Raw genomic sequence first — 25171 nt, forward strand, 5'->3', positions numbered from 1 at the left:
TGTCACAAATGCAAATGTGGAAAGAATCAAGGATAATGTTATGTGACGACTTCTGTTTAAATGTCCTTGTCTCTACCTGACTTGTTGGCAGCATGGCCGAGAATGAGGGTTCAACTTTAGGTCAGTCTAATAGACAACTCTTCACAGTTCAATGTGTAGTGAGCGGGTCTAACCCTGCAGGTATTAGTAACCTTGCCTCAGACTGTGCTGCACAAAACATGTGATTTCGGTGGGAAAATGAAATTCCATTTCATTTTAACGTTTGGGGAGAATTTTAGAGTCTTGCAAATTAGCTGAAACGTCAATATTAAATGTCAATTTAAGTCATTACATCATTGTGTGTATACAGTGGTGCTTGAAAGTTTGTGAACCCTTTAGAATTTTCTATATTTCTGCATAAATATGACCGAAAACATCATCAGATTTTCACACAAGTCCTTAAAGTAGATAAAGAGAACCCAGTCAAACAAATGAGGCAAAAATATTATACTTGGTCATTTATTTATTGAGGAAAATGATCCAATATTACATATCTGTGAGTGGCAAAAGTATGTGAACCTTTGCTTTCAGTATCTGGTGTGACCCCCTTGTGCAGCAATAACTGCAACTAAATGTTTCCGGTAACTGTTGATCAGTCCTGCACACCGGCTTGGAGGAATTTTAGCCCGTTCCTCCATACAGAACAGCTTCAACTCTGGGATGTTGGTGGGTTTCCTCACATGAACTGCTCGCTTCAGGTCCTTCCACAATATTTTGATTGGATTAAGGTCAGGACTTTGACTTGGCCATTCCAAAACATTAACTTTATTCGTCTTTATTCTTCTACCATTCTTTGGTAGAACGACTTGTGTGCTTAGGGTCGTTGTCTTGCTGCATGACCCACCTTCTCTTGAGATGGACAGATGTCCTGACATTTTCCTTTAGAATTCGCTGCTATAATTCAGAATTCATTGTTCCAGCAATGATAGCAAGCCGTCCTGGCCCAGATGCAGCAAAACAGGCCCAAACCATGAAACTACCACCACCATGTTTCACAGATGGGATAAGGTTCTTATGCTGGAATGCAGTGTTTTTCCTTTCTCCAAACATAACGCTTCTCATTTAAACCAAAAAGTTCTATTTTGGTCTCATCTGTCCACAAAACATTTTCAATAGCCTTCTGGCTTGTCCACGTGATCTTTAGCAAACTACAGACGAGCAGCAATGTTCTTTTTGGAGAGCAGTGACTTTCTCCTTGCAACCCTGCCATGCACACCATTGTTGTTCAGTGTTCTCCTGATGGTGGACTCATGAACATTAACATTAGCCAATGTGAGAGAGGCCTTCAGTTGCTTAGAAGTTACCCTGGGGTCCTTTGTGACCTCGCCGACTATTACACGCCTTGCTCTTGGAGTGATCTTTGTTGGTCGACCACTCCTGGGGAGGGTAACAATGGTCTTGAATTTCCTCCATTTGTTCACAATGTGTCTGACTGTGGATGGGTGGAGTCCAAACTCTTTAGAGATGGTTTCGTAACCTTTTCCAGCCTGATGAGCATCAACAACGCTTTTTCTGAGGTCCTCAGAAATCTCCTTTGTTCATGGCATGATACACTTCTACAAACATGTGTTGTGAAGATCAGATGTTGATAGATCCCTGTTCTTTAAATAAAACAGGGTGCCTACTCACACCTGATTGTCATCCCACTGATTGAAAAACACCTGACTCTAATTTTACCTTCAAATGAACTGCTAATCCTAGAGGTTCACATACTTCTGCCACTCACAGATATGTAATATTGGATCATTTTCCTCAATAAGTAAATGACCAAGTATAATATTTTTGTCTCATTTGTTTAACTGGGTTCTCTTTATCTACTTTTAGGACTAGTGTGGAAATCTGATGATGTTTTCGGTCATATTTATGCAGAAATATAGAAAATTCTAGAGGGTTCACAAATTTCAAGCACCACTGTAGGTCTTCAGACAATCTCCGTTTTCCTTTTCTCCTCACCTTAACTGTCTAGATCAGCTTTTAAAGCTGTTCTACAAACAGTAGATTCACGCAAAAAAGCCTCCATAATACAGGGTGTTTCAAAAAATTTGATATTATTTGAGATGTAAATATCCCAGAAACTACATAGTCGAGGCAAATGAAACTAAACAGGCTTAATGTTGAGCAATATAAGATTTATTCCTCAATATTTGAATGAGAAATTCAAAAGGTATGTGGATTCCATGAACGATTTCACAAGTTTTCAATATGTACGCCGCCTGAGACACAGACACACACACAGACAGCCTTCCTCTTTGAACTTTTTGTGCCGTGTCCAAATCTGCATTGCAGTCGGTGTATTTTTAGAGAATTCTCTCATAAATGCACGCTGCACAGTCTTGATTGACTGTGTTCGAGCGTACTCAAACACACAAAATGCCTTTTCTTTTCCAGTGAATGACATTTCTATACCTAAAAAGATAAAAACATTAGACAGAAAATTTTGACCTGTTTCCAACATTGCTGTTAAAATCTGAGTTCAACTGAACGAGAACTGGCAAAGTTATTAGATTGTGAAATTATATCAAATTTTTGAAACACCCTTGTACCTTCACAATAGATTTTAATTTTTTTATTTTATTTTTTTTAAATTTAGCAAAGAAGTACTTTAGAAACACCGTTAACTCTTTCTTCTACAGTCATCTATGCTCTAAGTATTACCCAGATGTGTGTGTAACAGTACTGGGTAATTATTTGGGGTTATAAACAAGGAAGCAAAACAGAATTAAAACTATAGTGATGATTCACAAACTAGTCCTCAGAGTCTTTCCGATGCAGCACACACCCCTGTGCTGTAGGAGTTACAGAGTACGAAATAGAGGAATAATGTTAACTGTCTGAGAGGCCATGAGGACTTTGAGAACCAGTGGACTGAAGTACACTAAAAATGCCAGACAGGTTTTAGCTATTAAGGAGACAAATGCAAGAGTAATAACTGTGGTGGTTAGCAAGACAGGTTAACTCAGTGTTAGTAAAATACCTGACAGGTTCTAGATATTTGGAGGAAATTACAGCACAATTGGATATTTATTTAAAGTAATGGTATGATAACTAGAAACACAGTGGCACTCGTATTATTGATTTAATACAACATGAAAACAGGAAAGTAAACTGTAATATCCTGTGTCTGATTTATTCAGATGAAAGAAAAAAATATACAGAAGATATTAAGTCAATACCTCAAAGTATCACCTGTTATATAATGTTTAAGCTACTGGGTCAAGGGGAAGCCATGGCCTAATGATTAGAGAAGCAGCTTTGGGACCAGAAGATCACTGGTTTGATTCCCTGGACCAGCAGGACTGGCTGAAGTGCCCTTGAGCAAGGCACCTAACACCCAACTGCTCCCCAGGTTGCTCTGGGTATGAGTATGTACGTCGCTCTGGATAAGAGCATCTGCTAAATGCCTGTAATGTAATGTACTCTTGATAACTACAAACCTTTGAAATTAGATAGACTGATATGTATATGTGGTAAAAATTCAGCATAGTAAACAAACTTTCCAGAGAAAATGAACAAGATTTCTTCATCCACCGTGCAAGCAAAGTGCCTCTGAGGCTGTAGGAGGTGAAACTGATTGATATCCATGAGAGTTGATGAAGTAATCATTGTTGGTGACAAAACACGACGTTTATTCCGCAGAGTTCCAAAGTTCAGAGAGAGCTCTTTTTGCTCCCACAGGAACAACCAGCACTGCAAACCGAGATGTCAATAATGCTGTGTCCATTGTTGTTTTATTAGTGGGATGATAAAGTGAGCACCAAAGGAATTCTCTCTGTCTCAGAAGTGGATTGTTTAAAGGTCAGTGCATCTGTTCTCTTAATAGTTTGAGCACAGGTTATAGCATCATCAATATCATCGAAGGCTTTCTTAGGGAGCCAGTAGTTAGAAAAATAATCATATGTTTATCCTCTCTCTGAAAGAAATCTTTGATCTCAGTGCAAATCCACTGACGTCTCAGTATCTGGGAATAAGGAATGGAATTTTTGCGGTGCTTGGGACGGGAAGAGTTGTACTGTAAGTATGAACGAGAGTCTGTAGGATGGCAGCGATGGTGGTTTTAAAGGGCATATCACGGGTAAATTCAGGAGCAAGATCAATGTAATTCTCTTATTTGATATTAAACTTTGGTCAAATATCTGTAACACTTTGCATTTTGTGCAATTTTTTTACCTTGTGCAATACCAGAAAAATTCAGTTGAAATCAAGCCATTTGAGGCGAATTGGTCCGCCTCTGAAAAAACTTGGCATTTGGATTTCCTGGCAAACATTGATTTTCGTGACGTCACGTGTGGGACGCCTCCCTCTGAATCCTACGTCAGCACTGGTTTGTTTATGAGAAAACGATCTGGTGGTTTTCTGCAAATTTCTTCAACGTTATCACGTAATTATTAAAATGGTTAACAGATGTATCGTAGGAGGGTGTAGCAACACCAATCTTGATGGGATTAGTACTCATCGTTTCCTACATTGCACTCAGGTGACAATTCCATATTTCAATGCAAAATCGCTAGCTGCTAAACTTGGTCTACACAGGCTGTGCACTGAAACCGTGCAAGCTCTCGCAGCCTGCTGGCGCTTCTGCAGCTGACATCACGAATCTGGCTCCAGACTCTCTTGGGATTTTTCCAAATGCGTTTTGTTATTTTATTTTTTTTTTGCTGTAGACAGATGGCCTTGTGCAAAATTACCCTTCTGGATGAGTGTGGAAAGGGACATTCTTTCATATATATATCTCATCTCATCTCATTATCTCTAGCCGCTTTATCCTTCTACAGGGTCGCAGGCAAGCTGGAGCCTATCCCAGCTGACTATGGACGAAAGGCGGGGTACACCCTGGACAAGTCGCCAGGTCATCACAGGGCTGACACATAGACACAGACAACCATTCACACTCACATTCACACCTACGGTCAATTTAGAGTCACCAGTTAACCTAACCTGCATGTCTTTGGACTGTGGGGGAAACCGGAGCACCCGGAGGAAACCCACGCGGACACGGGGAGAACATGCAAACTCCGCACAGAAAGGCCCTCGCCGGCCATGGGGCTCGAACCCAGGACCTTCTTGCTGTGAGGCGACAGCGCTAACCACTACACCACTGTGCTGCCACACCAATTTGGTCCAGGATATGCACTTTAAGAGGAGACATGTCCAAAAAAGTCATGCTCGCACTGGGTGAAATGTGGAGATGGAAGAAATGAAAAGTTGGACGAAAAGCTTGGGTAAGTTGATAGCAATGACAAACATGTCATCAATTTTCATCAGGAACAGTACAGGTACCTTCAATAAGGTTCATATCGGAAGGTGCTGTTTTATTGCCCATACCGACTCCTCTTACTGGAAAAGTAAATCCTAGAATTAAGTCTGAAGCAGTTTAATATTGACAAGTCTGATAAAGTTGAGACAATGTCATTGTGTGGATTCTTCTCCAGTCACGCATTGAGAAAAACTTTTAGAGCTTGCAGTTTGACTTCATTGCAAATGGCTGCATATAGACACTTTCTTTGTATGTTCATAGACAAAAGTAGAGAATTCTTGTCCAGGAACTGTTCTTTCAAGGATTTAATTTTAACAAATGTATGGAAAGAATGAACAATGAGTTGGAAAATGTCGTCCACAACCTGAGATCTTATTTCTGTGGAATGAGAACAAGCAGAAACAATGGGAACTGCAGGACTGTTTTATTTGGATCCTTCTGGGAGAAGATAAAAATGGCTGCGCTGAGGATTATCCACAATTAGAAAGATATTCTGAGGAAATGACAGGAAAAACAGTTGAATGGTGTCACAGTCTGGTCCAGTCCATTCATGCCTGAGTTTGTGGGACTTCCATGCTGGCTCCAGGCCGGAGCCGGGACAGGAATTCAGTCCTGCCCTGCTGAAGGCCATTTTCCTGAAGCGGCACTCCCACACCTGCTATCACTCCTCTCCCATCAACCAGGGCCTTCTTAAGAACTGTTTGGAGCTACTCCAGTTGCCAGACTGTCTCTCATAGACTTTCCTCGCCTTGCTACAACCCTTTGGTATTGTGTCTTCTTGATTCCCCCTGCCTGAATTGTTCCTTGTTTTTCGTTTAGTCTTCTGTCCAGGTTTTTGCCCCTGTTTTACCTGCCTGTTCCTTTGGATTGTGTTTTTGCCTCCTCTGCCTGGATTTCCCTTGTCCCTGTGTTCTTCGATTTTCGTTAAGATTTTTCTGTCCTGTTTTTGTCCCTGACCGTGCCTACCTGCTCCTCTGTGTTTTTGACCTCCTGGCCCGTTGTTTGACCACTGATTTTTGCTTGAGCCCTATTGTACCTCTGCCCTCTACTTCATTAAAGAAGCTTTTCTCTGTACACTGCCGGTCTTGAGTCTGCTCCTCAGCTCGCCATTTCTGACAAATGGATAGAAGACTGAAGCTGAGGAGTGATGTTACTGTCGATCCATCTACAGTACAGGATGTACGAAAAGTCAGGAACCAAATAAGACGAAAACTTTATTCTTTACATGCTCACCCTAAAGCTCGGTGCATTTACTCAGACTGTGTATCATGTTTTTGAGGATTTTGCTCAACATTCTCAGATCTACATATTTGCTCAACATATTCCCATTGGTTCCTGACTTTTCAGACACCCTGTAGAAGTTGATATCAGAAATGTGTGTCTCTGCTTCCTTGATGTAAAGATCATTTCTCCAAACAACAACTGTACCATCGTTATCTGTTGGCTTGATCACAGTGTCACTTGATTTGTTGAGATCTTTCAAGGCTACGTATTCTTCCTTAGACAGATTGGAGGCTTTGGTTTAATTTTTTTTTTTGGGGGGGGGAAAACATTGCCAATTTCTCCTTCACAGGAATGAATAATAAAATTGCAGAACTTGAAATTCTCCTGCTGAATGATTGTGTCTTGAATGATTTAGTGGAACTTAAGGTTTCCATTGACTTCAAAAACTTGCAAAGTTTGGACAACCCAATAATAATAATAAAGTTTCTTATATAGTGCTTTTCTCACACCCAAGGCCACTTTACAACTACAAAACAAACAGGAAGAAAAAAAAAAGTCCACCAAAAGAGGGTCAGGATGTAATTCCAGTGGCATACCTGCCCATAGACCCACCAAATGGCGCATGAAGGTATGTCCCACACCACCTGCACAGCCGCTGTGACACCACCGGGCAACATTGCTCGGAACACCACGCCCTGGATCCACAAAGTGAGCACAGAAGCACTGGCACACAGGGCGCTTGAACCCTGATATTAAAGAGAGCAATGAGTGCATTGCAGTCCATAGCGAGGAGCACAAGTACACATCACCCATGGTGGACCAAGGCCTGAAGGAAACTGACACTCAAAACTGTGTCTGGAGCTACGCTCCAACTGGTGGACAAAATATTCAAACAAAGAACAAACATCAAACTATACAAGCTCAAAAAGAAAGAAGGGGGGGGGGGGGGGGGAGAAAATTAAAAAGCTCCGGTGAGAAGCAGCAGCCAAAATGCGCACAGCGTACTCTCAACCAGAAACGGAAGTGGTTCATTCCCATGAACTTCTTAAACACCGGAAGAATATTGGCCGTCAATGACACCAGTGAATTCTTTAGGAATGGCCCTTGTAGGCTACATTTAAGGCCTTTGGATAACACAGAGCTCTGGAGAAGTTAGTTCCAGATTGAAGGTTGGGATGAACAGTTCTTTTGCTTTTGTTTTCTTCATAAGTTCTTTTAAGTGCAGTAAGCTTTTGTTTTCAGTATTTCCTATTAATTTAAAAATCTCTCGTGTGTGTGTGTGTGTGTGTGTGTGTTAAAAGACTAAATTTACTGTGTGTATTAAAACACTGCACTTAAAAAGTCGATCATGTTCAATGCTCTGCACATTCTGCAAATCAAAGAGAGAGGATTTCACTGAGGAGCCATACAGACTGTTGACTTTGCTGGGTTTGAAGTTGAGCTGGAACCATTGGGAACAGATGTTTTCTCTCAAGCATCTCCAAAGAAATGCGATGTGGCCAGTGAGTCTGGTTTCAGTCCAAATAAATGCAGCTAGTTGGAACTGAGATTGAGTCCAGTGAGATTTTAATTACTTGCATGGAGTAGGTTGGGTTAGCAGTTGGAAAATATAAATCTGAAGACGAATCAAGGAAGTAACTGCAGTGCACTTCAGGAATAATTGCAGATGTAGTTCAAATTGTAAAAGTGTTTGTTTCTCTGTTTGTTTTACTAGTTGTTGCTATGGAAATAATGGCAAGAGGAAGGAAAAGTCCTCCTCTATCCCCTCAAAACATTGGAGCCCTGTGGAGTTAGTTCACGTCTCTTATTGTTTTTTCCCCTACATCTACAATTATTGCTGTAAATAAAATAAACAAACATTCTTTACTCTTTGCTTCACAGTGGTGTAGTGGTCAGCACTGTTGCCTCACAGCAAGGTTTCAGGTTCGAACCTCACAGCTGATGAGGGTCTTTCTGTGTGGAGTTTGCATGTTCTCCCCATGTCCGTGTGGGTTTCCTCCGGGTGCTCCGGTTTCCCCCACAGTCCAAAGACATGCAGATTAGGTAAAATACCCAGCCACTGGGGTTGCACAACTCAGTGCATACTTGGTACCGGTCCCAAGCCTGGATAGACTGGGGAGGGTTGCGTCAGGAAGGGCATCTGGTGTAAAACCAATGCCAAATCAAATATGTGGAAAAGATGCACTGTGGCGACCCCTAACGAGAGCAGCTGAAAGATGAAGACAACGACTCTTTCCTTCATCATAGTCATCTACAGTAACTAGGTTAAACGATTTAATGGATACATACAGAAAACGTCTTCATTGCAGTGCACTCTTATATTGACATAATTTGTTTGAACTTATCAATTTTATTTTCTGTCAGGTATTTTTCTCAGTATACCTTTCTGCTAAAATGTATGGTAATTTTGAGTGAAGATATTTTACTTACCACCTTGTTACCCTGAATCAGGTATTTTGTGTTGTTTTTTTTCCCCCCTTGTAATACTAACAACCTGTCTGGCATTCCCATGTACGTTAGTCAAAAAGTCTTGCTGCTATCTCTTTTTTCCTCCAAAATTACCCAGTTTTGCACTTACCGTACCTGCTTGATTTGTAAGAAATCCCTTGTGTTTGAAAGGTTCTTTTTGAGTGATTTGATTCAGGGCTGCACAGTGCCAATGCTAATGCTAACACTAATGCATTATACTGTTAACACAAACACAAGCTGCTGGTTTGAAGATGGTAAGAGACTGTTCATGCAAACAGCATTAGCAAGTTACAATGCCCAAACAAAGCAATGAAAAATAAATGAATTAAACCTGAAAGCATGAACCACACCAACAACACAAACACTAAAATGCAAAACAATGGAAAAAGAAAAAACAAACAAAACAAATAATAATTAAAAAAAAGAGCATATCACAAATTTACCATAAAAGAGTAACAAAGGGTTGACTCACAGATAGAAAACTTGTTGTTGTTGTCTTTGCCAGGAAATAATTTTACTCCTCTAGATTTAAAATCTACGGACCTTTTCACTAGTTCAAGAGGGGAAAAAACAAAACAAAACAAACAAAAAAACATAAAAAATCAGGTGAAACAGGTCAGAAATTAATTTGTCAGCATTAAGGAAAGAAAGGATTATCAAGCTTATGAAAAGCAAAAAAAAAAAAAAGAACAAAAACAGCAGTAAACTTTCCAATGCACTGTGTAAATGGAACTCAAAGTGAGAGTGTGCTGAAATGAAAAGGGAAGGAGACAGAGAGAAGATTAATAAAGAAGCAGCAGGACAGGACTTCTGTTCATTTGTCAACCTTGAAATTGATGGAGGGGTTTCAAATTGTATGCCTACATCATCTTATGGATCAGACATTGCCTCAAGTATCTAAATGGTCTTTAGGGCCATAATTCATCCGTCAAAGTTGTTCTACTGATAAAAAGAGAAAAAAAAACCCGGCCAATTCTGTCTCAATCCATCTCGATGTTTCTCTGTCTCGCTCTTAAACACACAAACACCGCTATACGGCGAGACCTTCTGTTCTAATTGAGCAGTGGATAAGCCCATCATCTCAGAGGTTACACAGAAGTCCTGTGAGAAATGTCAGGCATAATAATAATAATAATAATCATCATCATCATCATCAGAGCATCTGAAAACATTCACATTTTCAGAAATGCTTTCTCTTTCAGAAATGATGCATGTAATGAAATTATACAATACACATATTGAGAGCATTTAACATATCTGATGTAAACTTCCATTTGTTGCAACACAACAAATGTCATCATATTTTTCATATAAACTGTAAATAGGTGACGTGACAGTGTGGCAAACATATAACAAACTCAAAGGATGTCAAAGGGACAAACATTCAAGTTAAAGCCTTTAACATGTATCGTGTACAGTATGACCACATGGCTCATATCTGCTGAGTTAACAATCATCATGTTATTCATAAAAATTATCAGTACATTCAGTGAGTCTGAAACTGTTATTGCGCAATAAATACAACCCTGAAATATTTCTTCTGGCAAACTTCAATGTGGGTCCCTTAAACTGAATGACAACATAAGACAATAAGACAGAGCGTTTCCCATCATTTTGCGTGTGTGCGTGTGCGTGAGTGTGACAGAGAGAGAGAAAGAAGAAGAGAGAAGGCAGCTATAAAGTACAAAATGGTACAAAAGGCACAGTCACCACACTTCTGAAGCACTTTCAGGATTCACACTCCATCTTTTACTGTGAATGTGCTTGTCAAACCACATGTACCACCTTTTTTTTATTCTCAATATGGAGCTAGGAATAGGAAATAAGATGTTTGCCCACCCTTACATAATGATATTTATCACTTTAAAAGCATTGACTATGAAGCAAATTAACAAGCAATACACGAAAAGGATAAAATCTGTTTTGGGGGGTGTTTTTTTTGTACTGTAAATGAAATGTGTTAGATTATTCTGTATATATAACTCAAATAAATCTTGAAACAAGGACACATTAAAAAATAAATAAGAATTAGGCTCACCTCCAAATCCAGCACCAACCCAGGAGCCACCACTGATTCAATTCAATCCTGACATTAGCTCGCTCTCATTCATCTGTTTATTAAACTCATTTTTTTCCTGTTCAGCTGCATTTACTGATTCATTCATATACCTTTGTGAGGTTTAGCTATCCCGGTGAGTATTTCTAAGTGTTTTCTCTCTTCATTATTCTTAGTTTTGTTGACGTTTTTACTTCGACCCTTCATTCTGATTTTGATTGTCCTGCATTGCTCTGTTTGCCTGAGGTTCGACTCCCGCTTGTTTCATTCGCGCAACCATACATCACTCTACTTCCAGCACATGACAATTGCTAGTGTGTAAATCATGATTGCCTAGTCGGTCATGACTATTTTGTGGGAATATAGTAAAGTATGTATATAGTCATATAATCAAATATCCAGTCCACTAACCAAAAGTTTAAAAGTCTAGCATTAGAGATATGAAACTGTTATTTCAGAAGCTATATCACACACTATATCTCCCAGACTTCCTTTGTGCTCGTTTGGGTTGCGGGGTGTTTTTATTTCCAAGTATTGTGGAGGAATACTAGATTCACAGTGTTTGATATTTCTACAAAATTTAAAATACTTCAAGCTTGAAATGTTTAAGTTTGAAGTAACTAGTACCAAATAGAGATCTCAAGTTAACGAGGATAGGGTGGCACAGTGGTGTCGTGGTTAGCACTGTCGCCTCACAGCAAGAAGGTCCTGGGTTCGAGCTCAGCGGCCGATGGGGACCTTTCTGTGTGGAGTTTGCGTGTTCTCCCCGTGTCCGCGTGGGTTTCCTCCAGGTGCTCCGGTTTCCCCCACAATCCAAAGACATGCAGGTTAGGTTAACTGGTGACTCTAAATTGACCGTAGGTGTGAATGTGAGTGTGAATGGTTGTGTGTCTCTATGTGTCAGCCCTGCGATGACCTGGCGACTTGTCCAGGGTGTACCCCGCCTCTCGCCCATAGTCAGCTGGGATAGGCTCCAGCTTGCCTGTGACCCTGCACAGGATAAGCGCTTATGGATAATGGATGGATGGAATTTAATGAGGATGCAATCCTATCCTTCCTGCTATGGACCGGTGTCAAGCAGACATTATGAACAGAATCATAACTGGCCCTGGAGAACCTGAAAAGAGGTAGGTAACCATGTTACTAGCCATATTAAAACTACTGACTGTTTCAAGAAGTATTTCCGTTCCACATGTTGCTAAGACTAATATTTATGCTATCTATTGCTTAAAAAAATAATAATACAAATAAAAAAGCAAGATATGATTTGTTCTTCTGAAATGGAGTGAATACCTCAGTATAGATTCACTATAATTCAACCCATAGGACATTATCCTGTTTCCAATACTCACAATGCTTTGAGATCAAGGCCAGATATTTTATATAGTTATAAGCACATTGCTCACACAAACTAAAGATGAAATAACTTCAGAAAACCAGCCACTGGAAAATGTATATAAATTCTTCGCAGTAACCATAATAGTGGTGATCTATGGGGGATGAGAAGGTCATGCCTATAACATCACATTACAATTCCCAGAGCTTTCTAGTTCCATTTTAACCACTTGGAACCAATATCCCATAATGTCATATAATTGAGAAACTGTGCCTCAAGCAGTCAGGTAAGTGCTGCTCACGCATACATAGTGTAAAGCCACAAGTTCTAGCTATCGCTCAACTCAACTATACCTGTGAGTCACCTTCTCAACCACTGCTTTAAAAATATCATGGAATAGCTTCAATAAAACACGTTTATCACAGCTCAGCAGCCACAATTATACACCTGCTTATTCATGCAATTACCTATGAGCCAATCATGCAGCGGCAGAGCAATGCATAAAATAATTCAGTTAAGTCTCAGATAAAAAATGTTCACATGAAACATCTGGGGAAAAACTGTGATCTCAGTGACTTTGACTGTGACATCATGCTGTTGGCTGGTTCAAGTAATCCAGAAACTGCTGATCCCCAACGACTGTCATGTGCAACAATCTTTAGAATTTACTCAGAATAGTGTGAAACAAACACAAAACATCCAGTGATCCAGGAATCCCTTATTGATGAGACAGGTCAGACTTGTTTCTAATAACCACTCTTTACAACCATAGTGAGCAGAAAAGCATCTCAGAATGTACATGTCGAACCTTGATGTGAATCAGCTGCAACAGCAAAAGAGCACACCGGGTTCCACATCCGGTTGTAAGTCAAGAACAGGAATCTGAGGCTAGATTGGGCAGAGACTCAGTGACTCTCAAAGCAATCTTTCCAACACCTTGTGGTATCCATACCATGAAGAACTGAGGCTGTCCTGAGAGCAGAGTGGGTCCTACCCAGTATTAGTGTGTTGTTCCGAATAAAGTCCCTCTTTCTCTCTTTTCCTGACAAAATGGTTCTTGATGGTAAACGATGCTGTTTTTAATTCATGAAAAAGCAGTATTTAAAAAAAAAAAATCAACCAAACTGAGATACTGGGGAATTGATAACAAAAAGACAATCATCAGTTCTGGACCAATAGCACTGTAGTTTAATTAGCAATCGTTCATTATGCCAAAATGCTGCCAAAAATAATTTTAAAAAATAATTAAAATTTCTTGCACATTCCAGATCCACTAATCTCAGTGCCTCCACGCTAAATAAAGATGGAAAAAAAACCCTCCTAAAAACAAACAAACAAAAACTAAATCAAACCTTGACAATTTAATCGTAAAACTTGATTTTATTACAGCACATCTACGAGATACCCTGAGGGGAAGCCCATTTCCAAAAACAAATAAAACCAAATAAGAAAGCCAATGTTTCAGGTTAGCAGAAAACGATACAAAGTGAATTCAATGAAAACAAAAAGCACATTTAAATTTGATGATAGTGCACTCTATTTAAAAGTTGTGGCTTAAGAAAGTTGAGATTAGATATTTGGGCCTGCGGCAGCACATATTTTAACACTTTTGTAAAACAATGGCTTGGCAAACCTGCCAAAGTCAAATAATGATGTTGGCACACATCTGTATCAAAGTTCATTGTTCAGAACGTTGTTTTACTCTTAAATAAATATGAATTTGGTTCCAGTTTTTGGTTTAGTCTATTATTATACAGCAATAGTGTAAGTATCATGTTTTTATTTTGCAAGTTCTGCAATACTCTACTTATACAGTGCCCTCCACAATTATTGGCCCCCCTTGTAAAGATTAGTAAAAAGGGTTAGAAAAAAAAAATCCACCTTTTGGTGAAGTCACTTCATCTCACACTGAAAAAACGAGAAAAATCCAACCTTTAATTGAAATAAATTTATTCAGAGAAAACAAATCACTCATCAAGAAATAATTATCTTTAACAAAATCATATGTGCCACAATTATTGGCACCTGATGAAGGTCAATACACTTTTCCCTCATTTGGTTTGTGTGTTCTCTTATCTTTCCCATGTTGATGGATGACTAAGGGAATTTGGCCTCTGTGTCACCTCATATTTGTACCCCAGTTAATCAGGACGTCATGGATTACAGCTTGAAAGTTCCTACACATTCCAATCAACTCAAAAATGTACAATTTAAATGGCAAACATGCTTCAGTTACATTGTGTTCACTATCATGTCCAGGGGTGCCAATAATAGTGGCACACATTTTTGTTGAAAATAATTATTTCTTGATGTGGGATTTGTTTTTCTTTGAATAAAATGATTTCAATTAAAGGCTGGATTTTTCTAATTTTTTCAGTGTGATGAAGCGACTTCACCAAAAGGTGGATATTTTTCGAATCCTTTCTATAAATCTTTGCAAGGGGTGTCAATAATTGTGGAGGGCACTGAATTTATGGGCTCTTTTGATAATGGTAACTTTAGCCAATATAATAAATGCCTATCATGCCAATTAACAAGTGTCTGTAAATATAAGGAATAAACTGATCAACATCATACTATAGTTCTGTTACATCTGTCAGTAACAGTGCTGAAAACACGAGTTCGGAGCAGCCTCCAAACATGGCCACTCCGGACTACAAGCCCCAAGAGTCATATATATATATATATATATATATATATATATATATATATATATATATTAGTGTGGGTGGGTGGGTGTGTACACTCAGCTCTCACTTCCCCACTTTGTGAAGTATTGTCTAGTACCCCGTGTCTAACTTTACCGAGCTGTTTGTTTTCCGCCTGATTTCCAGTGTACGACCCATGTTTATCACCAACTTCGTCTTTTGCTCACTCTCTGTTGCGTTGTTTGCTAATCGACTGACCCTTGCTTGTTTCCGGATTACGATTCCTGCCCACATTTTGGCTCAGCATGCTGTTGGCGAAGCCCCCAGTCTCCCCTGTGCCTGCATCTGTAAGTGCCTGCATTCTGACAGGATACTTCGCCTCACAATGGATGCAGCAGAGAAGATGAAGCAAACTGCACTCAATGCTCAAGGGCGCTTGTTAGGTGAACATCAGCAGATGCTCAGTGACCTCAACACCAGGATGGCACAGCTTGCTGCTATAATGTCGCAGGCCTTCCTAACACACCCCGCATCTCCTATTAGCACAGCTCAGCTCATTCCTCTTCCTGAAAATTTCTCAAGTGAAGTGTCACCATGTAAGGGATTTCTGCTTCAATGCTCCCTATACTTCTCTTCACTCTCCAGGGTTTCTGATGAGCAGAAGATTGCAAAATTTTTGACCTTACTCACAGGAAAAGCTCTACGGTGGGTCAGCACTGTGTGGGGGCATGGTGGTGAACACACCACATCCTACAGTCAGTTCCTTGAACTGTTTAAATGGGTTTTTGACGACAAACCCAAGGGAATAGAGGTCAGAGAGAGTCTCCTCATGATTAAACAAGGAGACAGAGAAGTCACAGAGTATACTCTGGAATTTTGCACAGTGGCTGCTGGTAGCGGTTGGAACGAGCCCGCATTAAAGGCTACATTTCGCCAAGGGTTGTGTCCAGAAATACTGAGCGAAATGGCTTGCCATGACAAACACTTATCCCTAGACTCCCTCATCAACTTAGCCATCCATCTGGACCACCTAATCCAGAACAGGCCCTCACTGCAACCTTCAACTCTTCCTTCTCCTTCCATCGACACTCCGACTCCCATGGAGGTCTCTCGCACATGTTTGCAACGGTCAAAGAGAGAAAGAAGACGGCGAGAGGGGCTATGCTTTTATTGTGATGATGCCAACCATATCATTGCAAAATACCCAGTCCGCCCACCTCGGGGAGCTACTGCCAGTCAAGCCAACAAGCAATCCAACCTTGTGAGTTCCTTATCCAGCCCTCCAACACAATCTTTCAGATTATGTGTTATTAGTTCTGCCAGATTCGAATCATGTCCTCTCTGCATTTATAGACTATATTTATAGGGCCGAGTGTAATCTCATCAACTGCTTGGTTGTCCAGTGACTCAACCTGTCCCACTAACGCCCTAGAAAGACCCATTAAAATAAAGACCACTGACCGGGGGCCCATTGGAGAGGGTTTGATCACTGCCTGCACTGCTCCTCACTAGATTCAGGTAGGGGCCCTCCATTCCGAGCACATCATCTTGTTCATCACCCAAACTGCTAACTACGACATCATTCTAGAGTACCCCTGGTTCCAATTCCATGACCCCTTAATTTCCTGGCAGCAGAAGGACATCTTACAATAGTCATCAGCAGGTTTCAAAAATTGCTTACAAAGCCCTCAGTTGGCCCTTTCATCCACATCCATAGAGAGCCTTCGACCCGATTTCCTTGACAACATTCCAGCCAGTTACCTGGACTGGAAGGAGGTGCTCAATAGAGGTAAGGTTTATGGCTTACCTCCTCACCATCCCTATGATTGTGCCATCGACCTCCTCCCAGGCACGAACCCTCCTCGTAACCAGATCTATCCCTTGTTCCAAAAGAAGCAGGCCACCATGGAATATTATATGCAAGAGGCACTAAAGCAAGGGTATATCAGACCATCCACCTCTCCAGTGTCTGCAAGCTTCTTCTTCGTGGAGAAGAAAGGAGGAGGTCTTCAGCCCTGTATTGATTACCGGGGACTAAATCAAATCAGTGTGAAATATCCCTATCCACTCCCTCTGGTGCCCACAGCCTTGGAACAATTAAGAACAGCAAAAATCTTTTCCAAACTGGACCTCCACAGCGCATACAACCTGGTAAGAATTTGAGAAGGGGATGAATGGAAAACAGCCTTTAGCACCATTGCTGGCCATTTTGAGTACCTGGTGATGCCTTACGGTAGCGTTCAAATTAGCGTGGAAGGAGAGCTTCCTGATGTACAGAAAGCTCTTAGTGCTGTTAGATCAACATATCTCTCCTCCCTAACAGAAAATAACAAAAATAATCCTAGATTTCTATTCAATACTGGAGCAAAATTAATCAGGAATAAGTCCACTATAGACACATGCACACCTGCAGTATGTAGTAGCAACAACTTCATGAAGTTTTTTAATGACAAAATTGAGAATATCCGACAAAAAATTCAAACTACTAATTTAAGTTCAGACAATGTAAGTGACCCTGTAGTTAACAATATAACTATCAGATCAGCAATTAGAATGTTTTACTCCCCTTAGAGAAATTGAATTACTTTCATTAATCTCCGCATCAAAAGCCTCAATTTGTGTACTAGATCCCTGACTTTTTTTTATTGTGTACAATTGTGAACAATAGCAAGATAGAATACAATTTGACTTGGCCAATCATCTGGTTCACTGTAGCTCATCTGGTAGTGAGAGGAGTGGTCAGAAGATGCCTGTGGACCCTGCATTTAAAGGCCTGGGGGCCAGTGCCTATGGGTCCAACTACATGTTCTGGAAAGCTATTCCATACCCGGACAGCAGTGTGGAGGAAGGTTCTGTCCAGGGTGCGAGTATTAGAGGCATACCTACACGTCTATTCAAACAGATAATACCTGAAGTAATTGAACCGCTTCTAAAAATAATAAATTCTTCTCTTACGATTGGCTATGTACCCAAATACTTGAAACTAGCAGTTTCAAACCCCTGATTAAAAAAAACCTGACCTTGATCCCTGTCAGCTGTCCGATTATCGGCCAATATCAAATATCTCCTTTATCTCCAAGATCCTTGAAAAAGCTGTGGCACAGCAGCTATGCTCATATTTACATAGGAATAACATCCATGAAATGTATCAGTCAGGATTTAGACCTCATCATAGCACAGAGACAGCTCTGGTTAAAGTAGTAAATGACCTATTGTTGGCGTCTGATCAGGGCTGTGTCTTGCTGCTTGTGTTGCTTGGCCTTAGTGCAGCATTTGATACCATTGATCATTCCATTCTTCTGGATAGACTAGAAAATGTTGTGGGAGTTAAGGGAACGGGCCTCTCCTGGCTCAGGTCTTATTTAACTGATCGCTATCAGTATGTTGATGTAAATGGTGATTTTTCTAGACATACTGAGGTAAAGTTTGGTGTTCCACAAGGTTCTATCTTGGGTCCACTGCTTTTTTCTTTATATATGTTCCCTCTGGGTGATATTATTCATAAGCATGGTATTAGTTTCCACTGTTATGCTGATGACACACAGTTGTCTGTTTCTGCAAAACCTGATGAGTGACACCAACTTGTCGAATTGAGGAATGTGTAAAGGACATTAGAAACTGGATGCTTATTAACTTCCTTCTGCTTAACTCTGACAAGACTGAAGTACTTGTACTCGGACCACATGCAGCTAGAAGTAAGTTTTCTGATTACATGGTAACTCTGGATGGCCTTTGTTTCTTCACGTGCAGCAGTAAAAGACCTCGGGGTGATGATTGACCCTAGTCTTTCATTTGAAACTCAAACTGATAACATTACCCGGATAGCTTTCTTTCATCTCAGAAATACTGCTAAGAAAAGAAATTTAATGTCACTATACGACGCAGAAAAACTAGTTCATGCTTTCGTTACCTCCAGGTTGGATTATTGTAATGCCTTACTGTCTGGATGTTCCAATAAGTGCATAAACAAGCTCCAGTTAGTTCAAAATGCAGAAGCAAGAGTCCTTACTAGAACTAGAAAATATGACCACATCACCCCTGTCTTGTCCACACTGCACTGGCTCCCAATCAAATTTCATATTGATTATAAAAAACTACTACTGACCTTTAAAGCATGAACTAGTTTTTCTGTGTCATATAGTGACATTAAATTTCTTATCTTAGCAATATTTCTGAGATGAAAGAAAGCTATCCAGGTAATGTTATCAATGTGAGTTTCAAATGAAAGACTGGTCTCGCACCACAGTACTTGAGTGAACTTCTGGTCCTCTATGACCCACCATGCCTACTTAGATCAAAAGGTGCAAGCTATCTGCTGGTACCTCGTATAGTGAAGGCTACATCAGGGGGCAGAGCCTTTTCTTACAAAGCCCCACAGTTATGCAACAGCCTTCCAAGTAGTGTTCAGGAATCAGACACAGTCTCAGTGTTTAAGTCTAGGCTGAAAACATATCTGTTTAGTCAAGCCTTTTGTTAATGGTGTTATGAGGTAAAGGTGTAGATCTGGAGGGTCCTCAGACATACAGTGCTCAGCGTAAATTAGTACACCCCCTTTGAAAGTAACATTTTAAACAATATTTCAATGAACACAAAATTTCCAAAATGTTGACAAGACAAAGTTTAATATAACGTCTGTTTAACTTATAACGGGAAAAAGTAAGGTTAATAATATAACTTAGATTACACATTTTTTTTCAGTTTTACTCAAATTAGGATGGTGCAAAAATGAGTACACCCCACAACAAAAACTACTACATCTAGTACTTTGTATGGCCTCCATGATTTTTCATGACAGCGCCAAGTCTTCTAGGCATGGAATGAACAAGTTGGCGACATTTTGCAACATCAATCTCTTTCCATTCTTCAACAATGACCTCTTTTAGTGACTGGATGCTGGATGGAGAGTGATGCTCAACTTGTCTCTTCAGAATTCCCCAAAGAAAATAATTTATTTACACCACAAAGGTGAAGGCTACAAGAAGATCAGCAAAGCTTTACTTATCAGTCAGAATACTGTAGCAAAAGTGGTACAAAAATTTAAGAACGATGGAACTGCAACCATCTCACAGAGACGTCCAGGTCATCCACGGAATTTAACACCTCGACAGGAGCATCTTCTGATGAGAAGGGTTGAAGAAAATCGGCATGCAAGTTCACTGCAGTTATCTAAAGAAGTAGAAAGCCAAACTGGGGTGACTATTTCCCGTGACACAAGACGGCATACACTGCAGAGGAATGGCATGCATGGATGCCGTCCACGAAAGAAGCCTCTCCTAAAGCCCAGGCACAAAAAGCCCGCCTAGAGTTTGCCAGGGCCCATGCTGACAAAGATGAAGACTACTGGGACTCTATACTCTGGAGTGATGAGACCAAGATAAATGTTTTTGGAACTGATGGCTTCAAAACTGTATGGCATCGCAAAGGTGAGGAATACAAAGAAAAATGCATGGTGCCTACAGTGAAACATGGTGGTGGCAGTGTCCTTATGTGGGGCTGCATGAGTGCTGCTGGTGTCGGGGAGCTGCATTTCACTGATGGCATCATGAATTCACAGATGTATTGCTCTATACCGAAAGAGAAGATGCTACCATCACTCTGTGCCCTTGGTTGTCGTGCACTTTTCCAACATGACTAAACACACGTCTAAGGCCACTGTTGGATTTCTGAAGAAGAATAGGGTGAAAGTGATTCAGTGGCCAAGTATGTCTCCTGATCTGAACCCAGTCGAACACCTATGGGGAATTCTGAAGAGACAAGTTGAACATCACTCTCCATCCAGCATCCGGTCACTAAAAGAGGTCATTGTTGAAGAATGGAAAAAGATCAATGTTGCAAAATGTCGCCAATTTGTTCATTCCATGCCTAGAAGACTTGGTGCTGTCATTAAAAATCATGGAGGCCATACAAAGTACTAGATGTAGTAGTTTTTGTTGTGGGGTGTACTCATTTTTGCACCACCCTAATTTGAGTAAAACTGAAAAAATGTGTAATCTAAGTTTATATTATTAACCTTACTTTCACGTTATAAGTTAAACAGATGTTATATTAAACTTTGCATTGTCAACATTTTGGAAATTGTGTTCATTGAGATATTGTTTAAAATGTTACTTTTCAAAGGGGGTGTACTCATTTACGCTGAGCACTGTAGAGTGCTTTGGTAAACTGGGATGTATGGATGCTGTCAGTCCCCCACTCGCTTGCTCACTTGAGTTTGTTGACGGTGTAGTGGCTGGCTGCTTTATGTCCCAGGGCTCCCTCATGCCTGTGTTACCTTCTGGCTCTCCCCTTTTAGTTATGCTGTCATAGTTAGTTTTGCCGGAGTCCCTACTTGTACTCAGCGCAATATGTATACTGTTCCTACTTATTCAGGTGACATTGGGCATACCAAACAACCTGTGTTTTCTCTCTCTCTCTCTCCCCCTCCCCCCCCCAAATATGTCCCTCTGAGTTACATGTTGGTCCTGGGATCGAGATGCTGACCTCTTCTGCTCCTCGGACCTGCCTGATCCATCCTGATGCCCTGTGTCTGGTTGGAGTCTCATCACATCGTTCCTGTGGAGGACGGCCCTATATGGACAGTTGAAAGTCACACTTGGAAGACACTCTGGACTCTTACAGTAATGCGTTTATGGCTGAGGACTACAGTTGACTTGCTAACTTTAGGACTGCAGTTGTCATGAACAGTTTTGCACTCAAGTTTCCATCAATGAAGAGTTTATAATATCAACAAAACTGACTTCATGTTAAAACTGTTAATGTTATAGTCATGTTGTCTGTTGTTGCCCAAATGAGGATGGGTTCCTTTTTGAGTCTGGTTCTTCTCGAGGTTTCTTCCTCATGTCGTCTGAGGGAGTTTTTCCTTGCCACCATCGCCACAGGCTTGCTCATTAGGGGTATATTAGGGATAAAATTAGCTCATGTTTTAAGTCATTCAAATTCTGTAAAGCTGCTTTGCGATAATGTTTATTGTTAAAAGCGCTATACAAATAAACTTTACTTATGGCCTTTCTTCAGCACCAAGCATCTTCCAATGTCTGATTAATGACATCTTAAGGGACATGTTGGGCAAATTTGTCATTGCTTACATTGACAACATTTTGATTTACTCCCCAGACACAGAAAGCCATGTGGAACCTGACCTCAGAGGGAAGCTCATCACCTGGGCCCACACTTCTCCTGCCACGGGTCATCCCAGCAGTCATCACACTCATCAGCTTATAAGGAACAAATATTGGTGGGAGAATATGATTTTGGACATTAATCAGTTTGTCTCCTCTTGTTCAGTACGCGTACAGGCCAAGGTACCACGTGCCCCACCTGCCGGAAAACTATGCCCTCTCCCAGTGCCTCAGAAACCGTGGTCACACATAGCTATGGACTTCATTATGGACCTACCACTATCACAGGGCAACACAGTCATCATGGTAATTATTGACAGATTTTCTAAAGTCATATGACTTATCCCACTACCTGGCCTACCTCCAAACATGGCTGATCTGAACTACAAGCCCCAAGAGTCACAGTGCCCTCCATCACCTGACTATGAAATACCTGTCTCTCATCCGGCAATTACCAAGCACTCCTATATATACTCAGGTCTCACTTCCCCACATCGCAAAGTATTGTCTCGTACCCTGTGTCTAGCTTTACCGAGCCGTTTGTTTTCAGTCTGATTTCCAGTGTACGACCCATGTTTACGTTTAGCACTGACCTCATCTTTTGCTTACTCTCCATTGTGTTGTTTGCTGATTGTGGCAGCGGGGGCGTGGTCAAGCGCCGGTCTGTGACAGGAGAGCGGAGTCAGGGAAGGTAAGTGGCAGAATCACTACACCTGACGGCAATTAACCTGTGTTTGTGTATGTCTTCCCAGTGACTGCGCCCTATTTAGGTAGGGAGAGCGAGAGCAAAGGAGCTCATCCCTGAACTAGATGCCGGTTGTGTGTGTGTGTCTGTTTGGTGTTCAGATTGTTCACTGAAAAGTGTGGCAATAAAGCCTATTTTGAACCTGATCTCTGTCCTGCTGTCCTCTGTGCTCCACCCACGCATACTGAACTGCCACAGTGGTGCTAAAACCCGGAAAAAATTGGAGTGCAGCAGCCGATCAGCCCCATGGAGTCCTCCCCATTCACCGACCTGGTCCACGCCCTTGCCACGGCCCAGCAAAGCCAGCACCAGGCACTAGTCACCCTCCGAAAGGAACAAGAACAGTGCTTCGAAGCCCTGGTGCTGGCCCAGCAAGAAGATCGAGAGGCATTCTGGCACCTCCTCGCGTCCGCGGGGTCCACCAGCGCTCCCACCGCGGGCCCTTCCCCCCTAACCCTAACCAAGATGGGTCCGCAGGACGACCCCGAGGCATTTATCACGCTCTTCGAGCAAGTAGCAGAGGTCTCGGGGTGGCCGACAGAGCAGCACGCGGCGCGCCTCCTCCCCCTGCTAATGGGAGAGGCGCAGCCGGCCGCGCTACAGCTCCCCGCCTGACCGCCGGCTGGCCTACACGGACCTCCGCTGGGCCGTCCTCCAGCGTGTGGGACACACCCCGGAGCAGCAGCGCCAGCGCTTCCGCGCTTTGTGCTTGGAGGAGGTCGGCCGGCCGTTCGCGTTTGGCCAGCAACTCTGGGACGCCTGCTGGCGGTGGCTGAGGGCCGACAACTGTGACGCCGAGGGAATCGTCGACCAGGTGGTGCTGGAGCAGTTCATCGTGTGCCTGCCAACAGGAACCGCGGAGTGGGTCCAGTGCCACCGCCCGGCGTCACTGGATCGGGCCATCGAGCTGGCGGAGGACCATTTGGCGGCTGTTCCGGCGGCAGGACAGCAGACAGCCTCTTCTCTTCTCCCCTCTTCTCTCTCTCTCTCTCCCCCCCTCCTCCTGTGTCCCGTCCTTGCCCCATTCCCCCACCGCAGAGGCAGGGGCCGGCACCACCCCAGCCGGCCTGCCGCACCCGCGGTGCCCTCCCGTTTCTCCCTTCTGTGTCTGTCTCCCCCCCCCCCCCCCCCCTCAGGTGAGTGAGCCCCAGAACACCGGTGCAGAGAGGAAGCCCGGGCCGGTTTGCTGGCGCTGCGGGGAACCGGGCCACCTCCAACAGCAGTGCACGGCAATGGAGGTGGGCACGGTGGTTCGGATCCCCAACGCACCAAGAGCTGCCCTCGATCGGACCGGAGCGTATCGCATACCGGTGAGTATTCAAGGGGATACATATCAGGCGTTGGTGGATTCTGGTTGTAATCAGACCTCAATTCACCAAAGCCTGGTGCAAAACGAGGCATTGGGGGGAGCACAGGGGGTGAAGGTGTGTGTGCACGGGGACGTTCACAGCTACCCTTTGGTGTCAGTCCACATTTTTTTCTGAGGGGAAAAATTTATAGTGAAGGCAGCGGTTAATCCTCGCCTTACCCACTCTTTAATTTTGGGGACTGATTGGCCGGTATTTCGGGATTTAATGACACACTTAATAAAGAGTGGGTCCTGCCATTTAACAGGGGGAGGTCCCGGTGTCGCTTTGGTGGGAGCAGCTGTCACAGAGCCGTCTACGTCATCTCCGCGTCAGAGTGAGGAGCCGCTGGCCCCTCCTCTCTCTGTTGGGGAATGCCTTGCAGATTTCCCATTAGAGCAGTCGCAAGACGAGACTCTGAGGCATGCGTTTGACCAAGTGAGAGTAATCGATGGTCAAACACTCCAGCCGAACGCCACCCCGTCCTTCCCCTACTTCGCCATTATGAAGGATAGGTTATACTGAGTGACGCAGGACACTCAAACTAAAGAGCGAGTCACGCAACTTTTAATTCCGAAGAGCCGCCGGGAATTGGTAGTCCAGGCGGCTCACTTTAATCCCATGGCTGGACACTTAGGGCAGGATAAGACACTAGCCCGAATAATGGCCCGATTCTATTGGCCTGGGATTCACGGCGATGTTCGTAGGTGGTGTACGGCGTGCCGCGAATGCCAGTTAGTAAATCCAGCGGCCATTCCAAAAGCACCTTTGCGCCCTCTACCATTAATCGAGACCCCGTTCGAAAGAATTGGGATGGATCTCGTCGGGCCATTAGATTGGTCAGCACGAGGGTACCGCTTTATATTAGTTCTGGTGGACTATGCAACACGATACCTGGAAGCGGTGCCTCTGCGCAATATCTCAGCATGCAGTATT

The 25171-nt window shown here is 42.4% G+C and overlaps 1 protein-coding gene across 1 annotated transcript in view; it reads right to left on the reverse strand.

The window, feature by feature from the left end:
• Positions 1–25171, reverse strand: part of csmd3b (CUB and Sushi multiple domains 3b) — an 898971-nt gene that overhangs the window by 453194 nt on the left and 420606 nt on the right. Inside the window, 1 exon segment of the mRNA XM_060942250.1 lies at positions 9459–9536. Coding sequence (XP_060798233.1) covers positions 9459–9536 — 78 coding nt within the window.

The sequence above is a fragment of the Neoarius graeffei genome, chromosome 16 (genome assembly GCF_027579695.1).
Source record: "Neoarius graeffei isolate fNeoGra1 chromosome 16, fNeoGra1.pri, whole genome shotgun sequence".
NCBI classification, from domain to species: domain Eukaryota; kingdom Metazoa; phylum Chordata; class Actinopteri; order Siluriformes; family Ariidae; genus Neoarius; species Neoarius graeffei.